At 40.2% G+C, this 18,028-nt stretch overlaps 1 protein-coding gene across 4 annotated transcripts; it reads right to left on the bottom strand.

Moving 5' to 3' along the window:
* Positions 1–1,623: 1,623 nt before the first annotated feature.
* On the bottom strand, positions 1,624–17,999 carry LOC141490916 (tubulin alpha-1D chain). Of its 4 annotated transcripts, none has more exons than XM_074191318.1 (5): positions 17,768–17,999; positions 17,343–17,594; positions 4,558–4,780; positions 3,673–3,821; positions 1,624–2,657 (listed from the first exon to the last, which is right to left on the bottom strand). In XM_074191318.1, the coding sequence occupies exons 2-5, from the start codon at positions 17,433–17,435 to the stop codon at positions 1,674–1,676; spliced, it is 1,449 nt and encodes a 482-aa protein (XP_074047419.1). In that variant the 5' UTR covers positions 17,436–17,594; positions 17,768–17,999; the 3' UTR covers positions 1,624–1,673. The 4 variants fall into 4 exon arrangements, with proteins under 4 accessions (XP_074047419.1, XP_074047421.1, XP_074047420.1 ...); XM_074191320.1 differs by having other exon boundaries at positions 17,360–17,594; positions 17,768–17,997; XM_074191319.1 differs by lacking the exon at positions 17,768–17,999 and adding an exon at positions 8,594–8,981 and having other exon boundaries at positions 17,360–17,423.
* Between the last annotated feature and the right edge of the window lie 29 nt (positions 18,000–18,028).

The following is an 18,028-nucleotide window of genomic DNA, read 5'->3' on the forward strand; positions in this document are numbered from 1 at the left end:
TCATTTGCTTTTTAATCTCCCAATATTTTATCACTGTCCAGTAGTATGGACTTATGGATGGATTTCATCTCACACTGAGAAAATTGGCAAAGAGAATGAAAGATGGGAATAGTCATTGATGGAGGAGCTGGGAAAATATAGGCACAATAATGCACATGCTAGTACAGTTATTGGAATTATGAATTGAATAATTTGAATTATGAAAGCCATTAAAATATCCATACCCTTTGATCAGAAGATCTAACTAAGTAGATACTCTAAGGAGGTCAATGACAAAAATAGACTATACAAACCAAAAATTTATAGCTGTCACATTTCGTTGTATCAAAAGACTGGAAACAAAGTAGATTGTGGTACCTGTGAACATGAATATGAGAAGCATGTGAAACAATGAATATGATGAATAAAAATATGCATTGGAAGACAAATGATCTGATACAAAGTAAAGTAAGCAAAACCAGAAAAACAGTACAAATAAGTACAATGATATACTTAAAGGAAAAAACAGAAATAATGATTGAAAGTGAATATTGTCCTATGAAAATGAGTTTGACCCTAAACAATCAAAATAAGCAACCAAAAAAAGGCATTTATTACATATTGACTATAAGCCCTAATGGGAGAATTTCTCCCATTCTAATGGGAGAAATCAGACAGAGAGACAGAAAGACAGAGACAAACAGAGACAGAGATAAGAGAGACAGAGACAGAAAGAATACATACAAGTAGATACTAGGTAATCTCAGAGGGGGAGGCACAAGAAATTGTGGGATATGAGAAAAATCTCTTAAAGAATGTGATGCTTGCGTTGAATCTTGAAAAAAGCCAAGGATCCTAAAAGGCTGAGGTGAAGAGAAAGGATATTTTAGGTTTGAAGAATATTTGCAAAAGCTTGAAGATAGGAGATGGAATATTGTATGAAGAAGTAGGTCAGGGATGATGGGATTGTAGATTACATGGAGGGGAATTGTAGAATGTATGACTAAAAAGGCAGGATGTGGCAGGTTGTAAATAGTTTTAAATGCCAACAAAAGACTTTTGTATTTATTCCTAGAGGTAATAGGGAGCCACTGGAGTTGGGGGGGGGGGGGGGGGGGGGGGGCATGATGGGAGAGACTTGAGCAGGGTGACTAATTAAAAGGTTATTGCAATAGTCTGGATGAGCTGGGCATGCTGGTACTTGCCTGTAATCCCAGTTTCCAAAGAAGCTAAGGTAGAGTTGGTTGATCAGTTGAGCTCAGGAGATCTAAACTGTAATTGGAGTGGAATCTCTCTGGGTTTTGAAGTCCCTTCCCTCACCCCACCCCATCTCCAGACCCATGCATTCCTTACAAGGAAAAATGTAGAAATAGTTGAATCCCAGACCATCATGATTCCTGATCCTTTATCATGCTTTCTGATTATAAACTCTTGTACCCTAGAACAAGTTCTCTTTTTCAATGAATTCTCACCCTAAAAAGGTTGATTCATCCCCCTCAGAATTAGATTCTAAATAAAGAACTAGTAAATAGAGAAGCATCAAGTGCTATTTCTCTTTGGGGTCAAAACCACACCTAAATAAATAAATAAATAAATATATATATATATATATACACATACACACAAAATGAGCACACACATATGGACAATGAGAATAAAGCATTTTATTTGAAATGAACACCCAAGTTCTATCTTTAGTATTCATCTCCCTCTTCTTCCTCCCCTTCCCCTTCCAAACTATCCATTCCCACCTCCTCATAATCTTTCTCCAGGGCTGCCATGTCCTCCCGAGCCTCAGAGAACTCTCCCTCCTCCATGCCCTCACCTACATACCAATGAACAAATGCTCTCTTGGCATACATCAGGTCAAACTTGTGGTCCAGACGAGCCCAGGCTTCTGCAATGGCTGTTGTATTGCTCAGCATACAGACTGCTCGCTGTACCTTAGCCAGATCCCCACCAGGGACCACAGTGGGTGGCTGGTAGTTGATGCCAACCTTGAAGCCAGTAGGGCACCAGTCCACAAACTGAATGGTACGCTTGGTCTTGATGGTGGCGATGGCAGCATTGACATCTTTGGGTACCACATCACCACGGTACAGGAGGCAGCAGGCCATATATTTGCCATGACGAGGGTCGCACTTCACCATCTGGTTGGCTGGCTCAAAGCAGGCATTGGTGATCTCCGCCACTGAGAGTTGTTCATGGTAGGCCTTCTCAGCAGAGATGACAGGAGCATAGGTTGCCAGGGGGAAATGAATTCGAGGGTAGGGCACCAGGTTGGTCTGGAACTCCGTGAGGTCCACATTAAGGGCACCATCAAAACGAAGAGAAGCTGTGATAGAGGAGACAATTTGCCCTATGAGACGGTTGAGGTTAGTGTAGGTGGGACGTTCAATATCCAGATTTCGGCGGCAGATATCATAGATGGCCTCATTGTCCACCATGAAGGCACAATCGGAGTGCTCCAGGGTGGTGTGGGTGGTCAGGATGGAGTTGTAGGGCTCTACCACAGCTGTTGAAATCTGAGGGGCTGGATAGATGGAGAACTCTAGCTTGGACTTCTTGCCATAGTCGACTGAGAGTCGTTCCATCAACAGGGAGGTAAAGCCAGAGCCGGTGCCACCCCCAAAGCTGTGGAAAATGAGGAAGCCTTGGAGTCCTGTGCACTGGTCAGCCTGGAGATGAGGATGGGGTGGGAAAGAGAAAGAGAAAAATTGGATAATACCACTACAAACATGAAAAAAGAAAGAAAATGTTTTTAAATCTTTAAAGACTTCCGTAAGAAATGATTTTTTCTAAAACTAGCAAAGGGCTCCTTTTTGCTATCCCTCAAAGAGAAAAATACTGTAACTTATCCCTCTTTCAAGCTGGAAAAATATCTGATGTTCCAAGGGATCAATTTTCCTTGAACACACTAGACATGATTTAAAAGTCAGTCTATACCCTCCCATCTCCCTAACTCTAGACTCCTTCTATCTTATTTCTGGAAGTACTATATAGTAACTGATCAACAAGGGGCTCCTGATGAGTATTTAAAGTCAGTCACTGGATAATCAGTAAATGACAACCCCTTTCATCCATGATAACCAATTATTGGGATCCTTGTGCTTTGCACTAGTTACCTCTCTGGGTAGATGCGAAGCAGTTGGGGTTAAATGACTTGCTCAGGATCACACAGCTAGTAAATGTCAAGCATCTGAGGTCAAGTCCTCCTGATTCTAGGGCTGGTGTTCTATCCACTAGTAATCATGGTGTAGGTTTTCCTTTAGGGGATCTCTGAATTTCATAGTTCTCTCAACCAATCCCTTTGTCTCCATATCTTAAGCTCTTACCTACTACTTGTCTTGAGCTGTAGTGGGACACAGATGAGGTATGATCCCTAACTTCAAGAAAATTAGTTTCCCTCAAAACCTTAGAAAAATATTATTGTTGGAAACTATCTTTGCATGTAATTGGGAAAATAAATTAATTAATTTAAAGAGAATTAGAACTATACTGTTCTTCACTCTCCAATCCTGTTAAAGGTCAGACTTTCACTCAGTCCTTTTTCTATTTCTGGTACTTTCCTCTTAAACTATATTTTTCCTTTTTCCCTGCCTCCATTCTGCTTCCTTTCCACTTATAAATGGGAAAAAACCTTAGCTTCCCCAATACCCCCACAATTCTCTTCTTTGAATAAGCAATCCTTACCAGTTTTCGAATTCGATCCAGTACCAAATCAATAAGTTCTTTCCCAATAGTGTAGTGGCCTCGTGCATAATTGTTAGCAGCATCTTCCTTGCCTGTGATGAGCTGCTCTGGATGGAAGAGCTGGCGGTAGGTGCCAGTCCGAACCTCATCTGCAATGAGCATAAATTCTGGTCCTTTCATGTCTTATGATCTTATTGGGGGGGGGTAGAGTAGCCTGAGAGACTGGCAGAAGGGGAGGGTTGTTGAAGTTACCCTGCTTAGAGTCCTTGCCTTTGGAATCTCATCTAGTATAAAGCCCTTCAATTTAATACAATAAACATTTACTAATGATAATGTAAATAGGGCAGTGTGCTTTACTTTGAACCAGGGTGGAAAAGAATAAAGGATCATCTTGAACCAAGGTGGATCCTGGAAGGTTGTATTCTCTATATCACTAGAACTAATAATGAAAGAAACTAAAAACAAGGGAAAGTTGCAGCTCCTATGGTCTCCATAGGATGTGGTAATTTGATGATGATGTATGTTCTTCATTCTCGAAGAAGACCATGACCTCAGGGAAGGTGATGTCAAGTTAAGCACAAAAAAATTGGATTTGAGTGAGGGGGTGTTGTGCTAAGTCACCAGTCTCACCTGCCCCTCCAGAGCCATCTGGTTCCAGTGGTCAGATATGAATCAGGACAACTGGAAATGCCCTGGATGCAAGATAATCAGGGTTAAGTGCCTTGCCCAAGGTCACACAGCTAGTAAGTGACAAGTGTCTGAGACTGGATTCAGTTTTCCATCCTCATGATTCCAAGGCCAGTGCTCTATCTACAGTACCACCTAGTTTGCCCAGGATGTGTTAATTAGGGCCAAGAGCAAGAGCAAAGATGGAGCTGAACTCACCAATCACTGTGGGCTCCAGGTCCACAAAGACAGCCCGAGGCACATGCTTGCCAGCCCCAGTTTCACTGAAGAAGGTGTTGAAGGAGTCATCGCCCCCTCCAATGGTCTTGTCACTGGGCATCTGTCCATCAGGTTGGATGCCATGTTCCAGGCAGTACAACTCCCAGCACGCATTGCCAATCTGCACACCAGCCTGACCCACATGGATTGAGATACACTCACGCTAGAAGAGAAGACAAGAAAGAGTACTCATGGGAGAGAAAAGCTGGTCTTGTCCAGAAGAGGGTTCCCTTCCTGCCTGAGTATACAGTATCATAGAATTTTTAGATCTAGAAAGGACTGTAGATAATCATCTACTCTAACCCCTTAAGATGAACTCTGGAGGGGGAACTGAAGTTCCTGGAATGGGGGAAAAGATATAAATAACCCAATTTTTTTCAGTCATAAGAATTTTCTGGTGACCAATTCATGAAAAACAAGTAATTCAACCAACATGCATCTGATATATGACTATTATATGCAAAGTACTGGGAATTAAGGAGGGAAATAACATCATCTTTGCCCTTGAGAAATTTATCAGTAGTAGGATCTGATGCACCTAACTGCCTTGGATCTCTAACTCAATATCCTTCCCACTGTATCACCCTAAAAGTCATTGGAAATAGCTTGTGTAAAATGATAAATATTAGAGCATGGAATGAGAAGAGAGAAATAATTAGTAAGAGTCTGGCTAGAATACAGAACCTGTAAGGAGAAGTTACATGAAATGGTGCTGGAATGGAAAGTTGGAGTCAAATTGTAGAAGGTCTTAGGTAAACTATCAAAAGAGTTCATATTTTATTTCTGAGAGTGATGAGGAACCACCAAATGTCCTTGAGCAAGGGAATGGCATGATTAGACACCTGCAATTAGGATTCTGGCAGCTAAGGGAAGTTCTAGATGGGAAGGAATGATGCAGGGAAATGACTTAGGAAGCTATTACAGTAGTCTAGATAAAACAAAATGTGGTTCTGAAATACAATGGCAGTAGTGTGACTAGAGAGGAAAGAATGAATGCCAGGGATAGTATTGCTAAGGTAGAATGAGAAGGACTTGGCAATGAATATGAGGGGAGAGAGAGGGAGAGGAAGAGGGAAGTGTCAAAGACAACTTGAAGATTTAAGCTTAAATACCTGGAAGAATGATTAATGCCATCATTAGAACTAGAAATGTTTTGAAGTGAAGTAGAGTTTTGAAGTGAAGATAATGACTCACTGAACTTGAGGTGCCAATTGGGCATCCAATGGAGTTATATATGCAGCTGGAAAGGTCAGATTAGAGCTAAAGGAGATCAGATGTTGACTAGAAAGTGTTAGATTCTAGGGTGCCCCAACCTAACTTTGAGCTGAAATATCAAAGGGGAGTTGTGGATTGGGAAGTCTTGGCTCCAATGACTAAGCATCATGGAGAAAGTTGTACAGGGCCTGACAAAGAAAGATATAGTTAGTTCCTGCCAGAGAGGAAATGAGAGTCCTTTGAGGGACAGGAGCTAGATCCAAAGGAGAGTGCAGGAGACAAGAGATAAGGAAAAGGAAAAGTAGAGAGAAGAGCTTTTTTTGTTCATGTTTAAGCACAAAAATTTACTAGAAAAAGCAGAAAGTGGTCCTGGAATCTAGGAATACCCAGATAGAACTTAGTGAATATCTTGAGGCTTTTTCTCTCTTAGTTGTGTTTATTTCTATAGTGTAATATGTCTTCAGAAAAGGTCTCCTGTTGTCCATATTATGTGACCTAAAACTAGTGATCAAGGAAATCTTGAATTTTTAAACCTTGGTCTTCAGAATAATTTTTAAGGCCCACTCAGAGAAAGAAAAAAGTACCTACCCCTTACCCCTAACCCACCCAGCTCCAGGGCATTCTATAGGATAGAGAAGCTAAGCCTTTTCATTCCATCCCAACTTTGCCCCATCCTCAACTCCCAGATTTCTCCAGATTTGGAGATAAAAAGGATCTTTGAAAACAAAATTTCATAGATTTGGAGTTGGGAGAGATCTTAGAGGCCATCTAACCTAACACTTTCATTTTACAAATTAGGAAACCCAGGGACCAAAGAGACTAAGTGACTTGACCAAGGTATACACATGGGTAGAAAATGGAAGATCTGGGATTTGAGCTAAAATGTTTTGACTCCAAGGTCAATGCTCTTTCCACTAAGCCACACTTATACAACTCCCTCACCTTACAGATAAGGAAACTAAGACCCAGAATGGTTGTGACTTGCCAAAAGTAGTAGGATTTAAACTCAACTCTTTCCAATGTACTAAACTGCCTCTCTGTGGCAGGGTAAGAATGCAATGAACTCTTAGTTGGCATTGGCTACAGGTGAAAGTTAGTCCTATCCCCTAATACCAATGATATGGAAGGAGTTTCATGGGGTTAATATATATATATATCTGGAATTCATGGCATTGATTGATGTGAGTTGAACCTTAGAGTGATGCAATAAGGCTGAAAAGATAATCTGGCATCAGACACTTAATTGCCTAGCTGTGACTTTGGGCAAGTCATTTAATTTCATTACCTTAAACAAATAAAATTTTTAAAAAATAGAATGGAGTCAGATTGTAGAGGACTTTAAATTTAACTAGGGGATTTATATTTTATCCTATGGACAATAGCTACCAAGACCTAATTTCAAGTAAGGGTGTGATATTGTTATACTTGTGCATAGGTACAATTAACTTAGAAGTTGTCAGAAGGAGATAATGAAGAGGAGATGCATTTGGATAAAAACAGAGATATCTGAAGGAAAGATACATAGTTCCAATGGAATTTGTGAAGCAAATAAAAGAAGCTACTTTTAAAAAGAATTTGTCTTAATTCATTAACAAATGGCAAGAGATTGACTTGAGTCCATTTCTGAGTACTTTAGAATAGGTTCCTGGAGGATCAGATTCTATAAAGTTTGTGGTTTGGGACTTTAACAATTAAAGAAAACTAATTTCTGGGTACCTGTTTTCTCTGTAATTGCTCTTACAGAGAATCCCTAAACATTTTGCTGTCACTATTCTTAACTGAAAGAGGGCAAAGAGGGTTAAGATCCCAGTGTCCCATTCCCAAAACCTATCGCCCCATTCCTAAATTTGTTCCTCCCTAAAAAGCAAAAAAAAAAACCCTCACCTTTTTTCTTTAAGTCTCTCCTGTCTCTAACATACACTCTCAGTTTTTTATATGTGTATGTTGTTTATTCTGCAGTTGCTACTTCTCCTAGCAACACATCATAGCACACCCCAACACACACACACACACACACACACACACACACACATGCACGCACGCTGAAGAGAAGCTGTCTGATTCAGAGAAGCTGTCTGAAGAAGGACATGCACACAGATGAAAGCAAAAGGATCAAAGGAAAAAGGAAACAGATGGGCAGCTCCTTTGGAATTTGTGGGGAAAACAAAAGGAAGCCACTTCTAAAGAGGATTTGTCTTATTTCACAAACAGCTGGTCAGGTAAGAGGCTGAAGAGAGTCCATTTTAAAGAGCTTTATAGCAGATTCTTGACGGCCAAACTCTAAACAGTTTAGGGTTTGGAACTGCAATCATTAAGTAAACTACAATCTTTCTTGGCTTATTCTGCCATTGGCCTTTTGGGGGAACCCCTGAACTTTTTCTTGTGCTGGTTATTTTTAACTGAAAGAGTACAGACATGCTTCAGATGTTAGTGTCCCATTCCCAAAACTGATCTCCTCATTCCTAAAACTTCTCCTTCTTCAGCAAAATCACCTTTCTTCTTTACTACTTGTCTCTCCTGCCTCTGGGATACTCTCATCCTTTTAAGACATATAATGCATATAGTACAGTTGCTTCTTCCCCTAGCAACACATCATAGCACCCCCCCCAATACACACACACACACACACACACACACACACACACACACACACACACACAGAAAATACTCTAAAGATTTCCCATATGCTAGTAAACAGTCCCACTCTTGGACTCTTACCCTATGTTCCCTATCACTACTTGAGCCCCTTCCTTAGACTTACCATCCTGCTCTGGTGATGTATAGCAAGTAAGACTTCAGCAGTGACAGTGATCTGAATGAGTTAGAAGAGCCCTAGAGATCCCTCCTTATATTCTGGGTTAGGCTCTCCAGGGGGTGTGTTGTTAGAAACAACTCCAGAGCATCAGACTCGTTGACTGGGTTACCATGGCTTGAGTTTGCTGGCCCATAGCCCAAACAGAAACGTGCCCTGGGCCTCAGTAGTGGTGGGCATGGTAACAGAGCAGGTACACAGACCGACATTGCCTCAGTCTTTTTCTTGGTATTGCACCCTAGGCTCTCATAGACTAGAGTAAAGATCCCAGAGGAGCTCTTCTCTTCAACCCTAGCCCCAAATGGCTAGTCAGAGTCTTACAAGGAGGATGGAAAGCCTGCAATGACCAGAACAAAGAAAGCCAAAGGGAAACAAAAACAGTATATAGGTATGGAGGATAATGGAATAAAACCTAGGATTCTATGAAATATTTATTTCCCCATGTATAGTACAATGAAAAGTACAATAGTTTGAATTTGGCACCAAAAGACCTGTATTCAAATAGCAACTCTCCCAATAACTGACTAAGTAACGTTGGGCAAGTTACTCTCTCGAACTCTGTTTTCATAATTACCAAGGGAAATGGTTGGATCTCATGATTTCTATGGTTACTTCCCATTCTAAATCTGTAATCAGCCTCCTTCTATAGAAAGAGGCTGAAAGTCTGTATCCATACAAAATGGTGAAATATGCCAGCTTGGCTTTAGTTCCCCTCTGCCTCTTTTCCTTTTGCACCACTTTGTCTACTCTCTCTTGTAGGGTAGTCATGATATAACAGATAAAGAAATGGGCTTGAAATCAGGAAGGCTTCATATCCTGCCTCTGAAACATACACATTTAACTTTGGGCAAACCATTTAACATCTCTGAGACTCAGTTTTCTTTTCCATAAAATGAGGATAATAATAGTTGCTATCTCGCAAGTCTCTATTGGAAATCAAATTAGATAAAACATGTACAGTATTTTGCAAACCTTATAGCATTATATAAATGTGTTTATTATTATAAATCATTCCCTTCACTTCCTTTTCTCATTCACTCTAATAGAGATGATGTGTTTATTCTCTCTTTGCATTTGGACATAGTAATGCTTGGGGGGGAGGGGGGTTTAGGGGTATGGTGATGAGATTTCTTTATTTTAGATCTAGATTAGTCTCTTATCTATGAATAGAATGGATTTGCCTGTTTAGAGCATTGAGAGACATACTCTGGGATGTATCTTATAATAGCTCTTCAAAAAGGAGGAGAACTCTTTAAGTCTTATTCATTGAGGATAAATTAATTGGTTTAGACTGGTTGGCAATGAAGTGGTTGGCTCGAGGGAGTTTTGTAGCATATATACACAATGGTACCATGCATTCATGTGTACATAACTTTGCATATCCAGTCCTTTTTTTTTTTAATTTTCCCTCTATTTTCTGAAACTGGGTCAGAGACAAAGGATCAAAAATGGGCTTTGGTGTCTTGACAGGAGAAGATGAGTATTGATACAGGGAAGAATATGAGCCCCTCTTTATATTGGGAAGAGGATAGACATCCCCAAATTAAGGTACTTGACCAATGCTTCTCTCACATTCCTGTAAGAGTCACTGCTTTTTTTGGAGAAGCCTTAAACTTTTTCTTGAGCTGGCTGTTTTTAACTGGAAGAGTATAGATATACTTTAATGTTAGTATACCATTCTCAAAACCTATCTCCCCATTCCCTAATTCCTCCCTCCTCAGAAAAACCACCTTTCTTCTTTACTACTAGTTTCTCCTGACTCTGGGACATGCTCATTTTTTTTTAAGGATATACAATATTGTATATTGTACAGTTGCTTCGTCTCCTAGCAACACACCATAGCACCCCCCTGACACACACACACACACACACACACACACACACACACACACACACACAGAGTATTCTGAAGATTTCCCTTATACTAGTAAATAATCCCACCCTTGGACCTTAAAACAAGACTGGGAAGAATCTGGGAATAGAAATAAACAAGGATGTTGCTAGGAGTTTTAATTATTCTCTTCAGGCCCTGAAAGGAAATATGGTGGGGAAAGTGTTGGATTTGGAGTCACTAGATCTGAGTTCAAGTCTTGTCATTTCCTGGTTATGTCACCTTGAGTGAGTCACCTAATCAATCTCTCTAGATCTCCATTGTAATGAGGGATGTTAGATAGCCTTTAAGGTTTCTTTCAACTAACTCTATAGTCCTTTGATTCTGCCATGGACTAGGATTTAGAAGTCCATATTTCAAAGAAGCTTATTCAGCTCGGAGGTCAGAGCAGCTCCAGGGGTACTGAAAACATTTGGTTTCTGAACTGCTCAGATTTTTTTCATATGTAGAAAGGGATCCTGTTAAGGACTGTATGATTGCTTCCAAGTCCAGAGGTCGTAGGCATAGAGAAATCATTTAGGAAACCAGAAGTTTCTAGCCTGGAATATTTCTACAAAGGTTTCACTATATAGGCATGGAAGTTCAAGGAAAAGGATAGGGAATAAGGGAGTGAACCAAGGCATAAGTAGAGTTCTTTGTTTGTCCTTCATTCTCAAAGAGGACCCTGACTTCAGGAAGATGATAACATGATTTGCAAGTGAATTGAATTTAAATTGGGGTGGGAGGTGAGAGATGTGTACTTTCTCCTCTGGAGTCAGTTGGGTCCAGGGGCCAGATATGAATCAGGATTCCTGGAGAGGGCCCAAATGCAGTAGGAGATCTTGGCCTTTTTATGAGAAGAAATAACGAGGGAACATACAGACCATTAGACAAATAAAAACTAGGCCGGAAACATCAAATATTTTTCAGAGAGCACCAATTGGGGGTGGGAGGTTGTTTTTCTAGCAGCTCCAATTTACTTTTTCTTTTGTGAGAGTCTAACTAGGTCTTCATAGAATCATCATAAATCTGACATGCCTATATTGATCTTTAGGATGAAGGAAGTAGTAATTGGAATGTTACTGAAAGTTCTTTTTGCTTCTAAAAAAGCAAACCATTGGGTGATATTATGATTCTAGAGGCCTGGAGAAACCTGAGTTAAAGTAGAACCCACCGAAGAGGAAAGGGAAATAATATCTATTATTTATGTGTTTATGTGTTTTCTTTATTTTTATGTTGCAGGAACGCTGTCTTGTGACCAATATAAGCATATCTGTATAATGCTAGGCTCTGTTTAAAAATTTCCAAAATGGGGGTGGCTAGGTGGTTCAGTGGATAGAGCACTAGCCTTGGAGTCAGTAGTACTTTAGTTCAAATCTGACCTACCTGTGTGGTCTTGGGCAAGTCACTTAACCCCATTGCCTTGCAAAAAAAACAAAAAAAAATTTCCAAAATGGAATTCTTATTCCTTGTTCCCTTTCTCCCCTCCCTTCCTACCACCATAAGTCTTCAATCCATTGATTTGGTTTCCTTGTTTTCTTTAAATAAATTTGTTTTTTTCCAATTACATGTAAAGATAGCTTTCAATATCAATTTTATAATGTTTTCTCTATGCCACCTTCCCATCCCCTGCCCTAGGATAGCAAGCAATCTGATAAAGATTTTATATATATATAAAATCATGGCTTCCTTGCTTTCTTGAACAAGATACTCCATCTGCCATATCTAGGCATTTTTGTCTGGCTATCCCTACCATGACTGAAATAATCTCCCTCCTCATGTCCATCCCCTGGCTTCCCCAGTTTAAAATACATACTTTTTTTTTGCAAGGCAGATGGGGTTAAGTGGCTTGCCCAAGGCCACACAGCTAGGTAATTATTAAGTGTCTGAGACCGGATTTGAACCCAGGTACTCCTGACTCCAAGGCCGGTGCTTTATCCACTATGCCACCTAGCCGCCCCTAAAATACATACTTTTTAAAAAAAAATTTTTTCCAATTATATGTAAAGATAATTTTCAACATTCATCCTTCTATCCCTTTGTCCTAAAATAACAAGTAATCTGGGTTATGCGTGTACAAAATATTTCCATTTTATTCATTCTGTGAAAGAAGAATCCGAACAAAAAGGGGAAAAGTCACAAGAAGGAAACAAAAATCACAAATTTTAAAAGGTGAAAATAGTATGTTTTGATCTGCATTCAGTTTTCATAGTTCTTTATCTGAATGTGGATGGCATTTTCCATCTCAGGTCTTTTAGAATTTTAAGCGTATCATAGTGATCACCAAGCAATGTTATTGTTACAGAGTACAATGGTCTCTTGGTTCTGCTCAACTTCAGTCAACATCAGTTAGTAGTGCTGGAACAAAAGGTATATACTAGGGGGCAGCTAGGTGGCACACTGGCCCTTGGAGTCAGTAGGACCTGTGTTCTGATCTGAATTCAGACACTTAATAATTGCCTAGCTGTGTGACCTTGGGCAAGTCACTCTTAACCCCATTGCCTTAAATTTAAAAAATTTTTTTTAATGTTTTACTATTTTATTGCCCTTTGATCATAGTTCCAAATTCTTCTCCAGAATGGTTGGATCACTTCACAATTCTACCAACAGTATATTAGTGTCCCAGTTTTCCTACATTCTCTCCAACATTTCTATTTTCTATCATACTAACCAATCTGATAGGTGGGAGGTAGTACCTCAGAGTAGTTTTAATTTGCATTTCTCTAATAGCGATTTGGAGCATTTTTTCATGACTATAAATATCTTTAATTTCTTCTTCTGAAAACTACCTATGTATATCCTTTGACCATTTATCAATTGGGGAATGAGTTGTAGTCTTATAAATTTTAGAAATGAGACCTTAAAGTTCATTCTACAAAAAAGTCTTTCCTTTCCCAGGTTCCCTCCATCTTGAACCTTTCTTCTGAAATTGTCTCCAATTTATCTTGTTTTCTTGAATATATCTTGTTCCTTGCACATTAACCCCCAACCCCCACCCCATTAGCCTGTAAGTTTCTTGAGGGCAGGGAATTATTTTGCCTTTCTTTGTATGGATGGTCCATAACTGATGATAATAACCATTTAGCATGATGCCTGGCACATAACAGGCATTTAATAAATGTCTGCTGAGTCAATGGGAATATAATAAATCAAAGAGAGTGATTGTGAAGGACTGAACCTAGTCCATAGCAACTCAGAGGCTAAATTGCTGGATCATAGTAACATGTTGGGAGCTTGGCAAATTGAGGATTAGAGTTTTCCAACAGGATTCCCAAGAAAGAGAAAAGGAATCCCCTCACCCCGAAATGAATTTCTTTTGGTATTACTTCCAACATGACAGCATCTGAAATAATGTGAGGCAATGGGGCTTTCCTAGCATCTCACATCCCAGTAGGCAGCTTGGTAGCACAGAAGGCCAAAGCGTTAAACTTGGAGTCAGGAAGATTGGACTTCTAATCCTGTCTCAAAACATTATTAACCATGTCACCCTAAGGTAAGTAACTGATTTTTTTTTTTTTAGCTTTAGTTTCCTCATCTGTAAAATGAGGATTTTATATGTAATAGTTGCCTATCTGTCAGGGTTATTGTTAGGATTCAAATATCAGCACTTTTATGAATGTTAGTTATTATCAGATTAGGTTATAAGTATGGCTCAAACAAGCTTTAAAGAACCAAGGGTTCCAAGGGAATAGTTGTTCTTTCTCCTAATTTAGCTACTTGAATTCCAGAGGTTGAAAACTGTATTAGTTGGGGGGGGGGTGCCTCCATAGAGGACATCATACTCCATCAAAATATTAAGGTACAAGAAATCTTCACTTTCTAGAAAGAACTAGATAGAATAAGGGACTCAGGAATACAGACTATTTCCTTTGTGAATACATGGATCTCCTATTTGGAGAGAGCAATTTGGGAGATCATTTTTTAAAAGATTTCTAATATTTGTAGTTATAGAAGCAATATGATTCAAATCCTTTCTCTGTTAGTACTTCTCTGGTATAGGGCAAGTCATTTAACCTCTCAACCACACAGTTCCTTATTTGTTGTTATTCATCCTTTGTTTTCAAAGAGTACCATTGGCATCACAGATGATATCGAAACTTAGAAGTGAATTGGATTTAATGAGGCAAAGCTACACAAAGTCCTCAGTCTCATACTTTCTGCCAGAATCATCGAAGTCCAGGGGCAGACAAAAGTCAAGGTGACAGGATTGCAGTGGATGTCCTTGGCATCTTCTCTCTCTCTCTCTCTCTCTCTCTCTCTCTCTCTCTCTCTCTCTCATTTTCAAGGCAATGGGGTTAAGTGACTTGCCTAAGGTAACATAGCTAAGTTAAGTATTAAGTGTCTGAGTCTGGATTTGAACTCAGATCCTCTTTACTCCCAGGTCACTGCTCTATTCACGTACCACGTAGCTGCCCCCAGCACCTCCTCTTTCTTACCAAGCTCTAAGTGCTCCACAACACTTGATTCAGTCACTTCATGACCATTGGAACAAATTATTTTCATCTGCCCATTCCTCTGGGGAAAGTCATGCTTTGAGTTGATTAATGATTGATATTTATCCTTGGTTCTTGAAAAATAACATGACATCAGGGAGGTGATGCCATGACAAGCACATTATTTGGATTTGAGTGAGGGGTGTTGTGCTAAGTCATCAGCCTCAATTTCTCCTCTGGAGCCATCTGGATCCATTGGTCAGATATGGATCAGGATGACTGAAGATGACTCTAGAGGCAGCAGAAGATCTAATGTCTCCCTGTTTCATAGATGGGCTTGATGCCTGTCATTTTCCTTCATACTGATTTTGCCCCATTTACTGAGGCAATTCTACCATAGTGTGATACTGCCCATGCCACATTTTCTTGGAGACAAAGGTTAGAGGTGGGTACCAAATGGACACCGAAGGTATCTGAGCAGTCCTAAAAACAGCTCTCATACCAGAGGTGTTAGTCCCCCAATATACCCCTCATTAGTAAAATGAGGATTTAAGTAAATGACCTCTAACCTTTAAAACTTCCTTCCTAGGTCTAAATCTCTGATTCTATAGATGACTAACCCTTATAATTCAGCCTGATCATTATCCAATTTTTTAAAAAAATTTATTATTTAAGGCAATGGGATTAAGTGTGACTTGCCAGGGGTCACACAGCTAGGCAATTGACTAGATTTGAACTCAGATTCTCCTGATTCCAGGGCTAGTGCTCTATTCATTGTGCCACCTGGCTACCCCCATTATTCAATGTTAAAGGGAAAGTCCTCTAAAAAAGAAAATAGATTTAACAGGACAGAGACAAAACCATTAGGGAGCAAAACCACTGGATTCTAGTCGAACTGGAACTATCTCACAAACGCAACCTGATCATACAACTACCTCTGTCTCCTTAACTGTCTGCTAGCTGGAGCAAGTACTTTGACCTCTTTCAGTCTGTTTCTTCATCTGCAAAGTGAGAACTTTGTATACAATAGAATCTATGTCACAAGGTTGTTATTAGAATCGAAACATCAGTTCAGCACTTTGCCAACTCTAATATGTTATATAAGTGTTAGCTATTATTAGCTTAGGTTAATAAATATGACTTAACTAATCTTAGGTTAATAAACATGACCTAAATGATCTTTGATAGACCAAAGACTCAAAGGCTGAAATGTTCTTTCTCCCATTTACATTTTCCTTCCTCTTCTCTGCCTATATGCCTATCTGTCTTTTTATACTCTGAGGAAGGCCTAATTCAAGTTCCACCTCCTCTAAAGCCTTCCTGGATATTGTCATCTCTCCTTTGAACTTCAATAATATATGTTGTCTGTATAAGTCAATTATTACTGATTATATCCTACCATGATTCTAGTATATACCTTCATGTATATGCCTTCCCCTTCCTGCTAGATCAATGGCTTCTAAGTGTACCCTGAATTTCTTGAGTCCCAAATTGTATAATTTATGCTGATAATCATAATGTATCTCGATTTCTCATAGTAAAGAATTGTTAGGAGCAAAAAAAAATTTTTGAGAACCACTGTTCTACATTTGTAAGCCCTTTGAAAGCTGGTACTGGCTTTTTCCTTTCTTTGTGCCCTCACAGTTCTGAGGTAGGGAGTTCCCTGTAAGGAGCCCACCAGCATAGTGACCCTTCTCTTCAACTTTATAATCTTGAAGATACTTTGGGAACCCTAAAAGGTTAAGTAAGTTTGTCCCTTGACTTGATCAGAGACAGTACTTGTACACCAACTCCAGCTCTGTCTGCTCTGCCATGATGCCCTTCATTTACATATATATCTATATATGTATACATAGATATCTCTCTATATATATATGTGTGTGTTTGTGTATATATATATATATGTATACAATTTAGGGGCAGCTAGGTGGAAATGGATAGAGTACCAGTTCTGGAGTGAGGAGACCCTGAATTCAAATTTGGCCTTAGATACTAGATACTTGATACTTACTTGCTGTGACCTTGGGCATGTCATTTAACCCCATAGCTTAACAAAAAAAACTCACAAAAATCCAACAACATATATATATATATATATATATAGATAGATAGATAGATAGATATAATTTAAATGCCACAAGATATTTGACCTACACTTTTCTTCCTTCAATCAACAGAGATAGAAGCATCTCCTTTCCCCATGATCCAAAGAAGGTGGTCCAATCAGGAAATATGACTCAAAAAGTGACGGTGAATTCAAGGTGAGACATCTCTCTAGCACCCAAGGCTTTGGGAGCAGACAATGTTAAAAGTGACAGTGAGGATGGCTTGGAGAGGGGGTGAGGGGTGTGACGGTGAAGTCATAGGCTCCCTAAGAACTCATAGGCTCCCTTACCCATATAAGGACCGCACCTCCACTTGTCGGTGTCTGCTGGTAGGGAGGGGGAAGCCGACTCAATGACTCTCTCAAAGAAAGCTTAGGCAACATTTCCAGAAACTCCACTGCGACTTTCTCTCTCCAGGCCCTGGGACTGACTGCTCTCTGTACTTTTTTGAAATTCTGGAACTGTAGTACTTGCTGGAATTACCAGGTGGCGTAGCCAGAATAAAGTTCAAGAGCTGATTGATGCTGTGGCTGTCTTGGATCCTAAGGGATGGAGAGGGGAATAAAGCATGACCTCAGTTCTTTTCCCTTGGAAAAAGGCGTCCGGGGCCCCGGGGCTGGATCAACCAGCCTAATTAAGCAGAGCCTAAAGGCTACAGATGCAGCCATCCCACCCCGCCGTTTTGGAGAGGCAGATCTAGGAAAGGAGAAGTTACCTGCTCTCCGCCCCAAGCCAGCAGGCAGAGTCCTTGCCCCTGACTCTATGCTGAGGGTAGGGCGTTAGTGTGCTCCCCCAAACTGGGCAGGGTTAAGGTCGGGCGTTGCGAGGCAGCCAATATCAAGTCATGGGCCCGCAGCCTCTCCAGGGTGTGACGGAGGAGAGGGAGCCGGTGAGACCGGCCGCACCGGCCTGGCGCCACCGGGGTGTGGTCTCGGACCCCGCGGCCTGCCCACAATGTCGGAGGGGGCGTGGCCGC

Source organism: Macrotis lagotis, chromosome 6, assembly GCF_037893015.1.
Source record: "Macrotis lagotis isolate mMagLag1 chromosome 6, bilby.v1.9.chrom.fasta, whole genome shotgun sequence".
In the NCBI taxonomy this organism is placed as follows: Eukaryota; Metazoa; Chordata; class Mammalia; order Peramelemorphia; family Peramelidae; genus Macrotis; species Macrotis lagotis.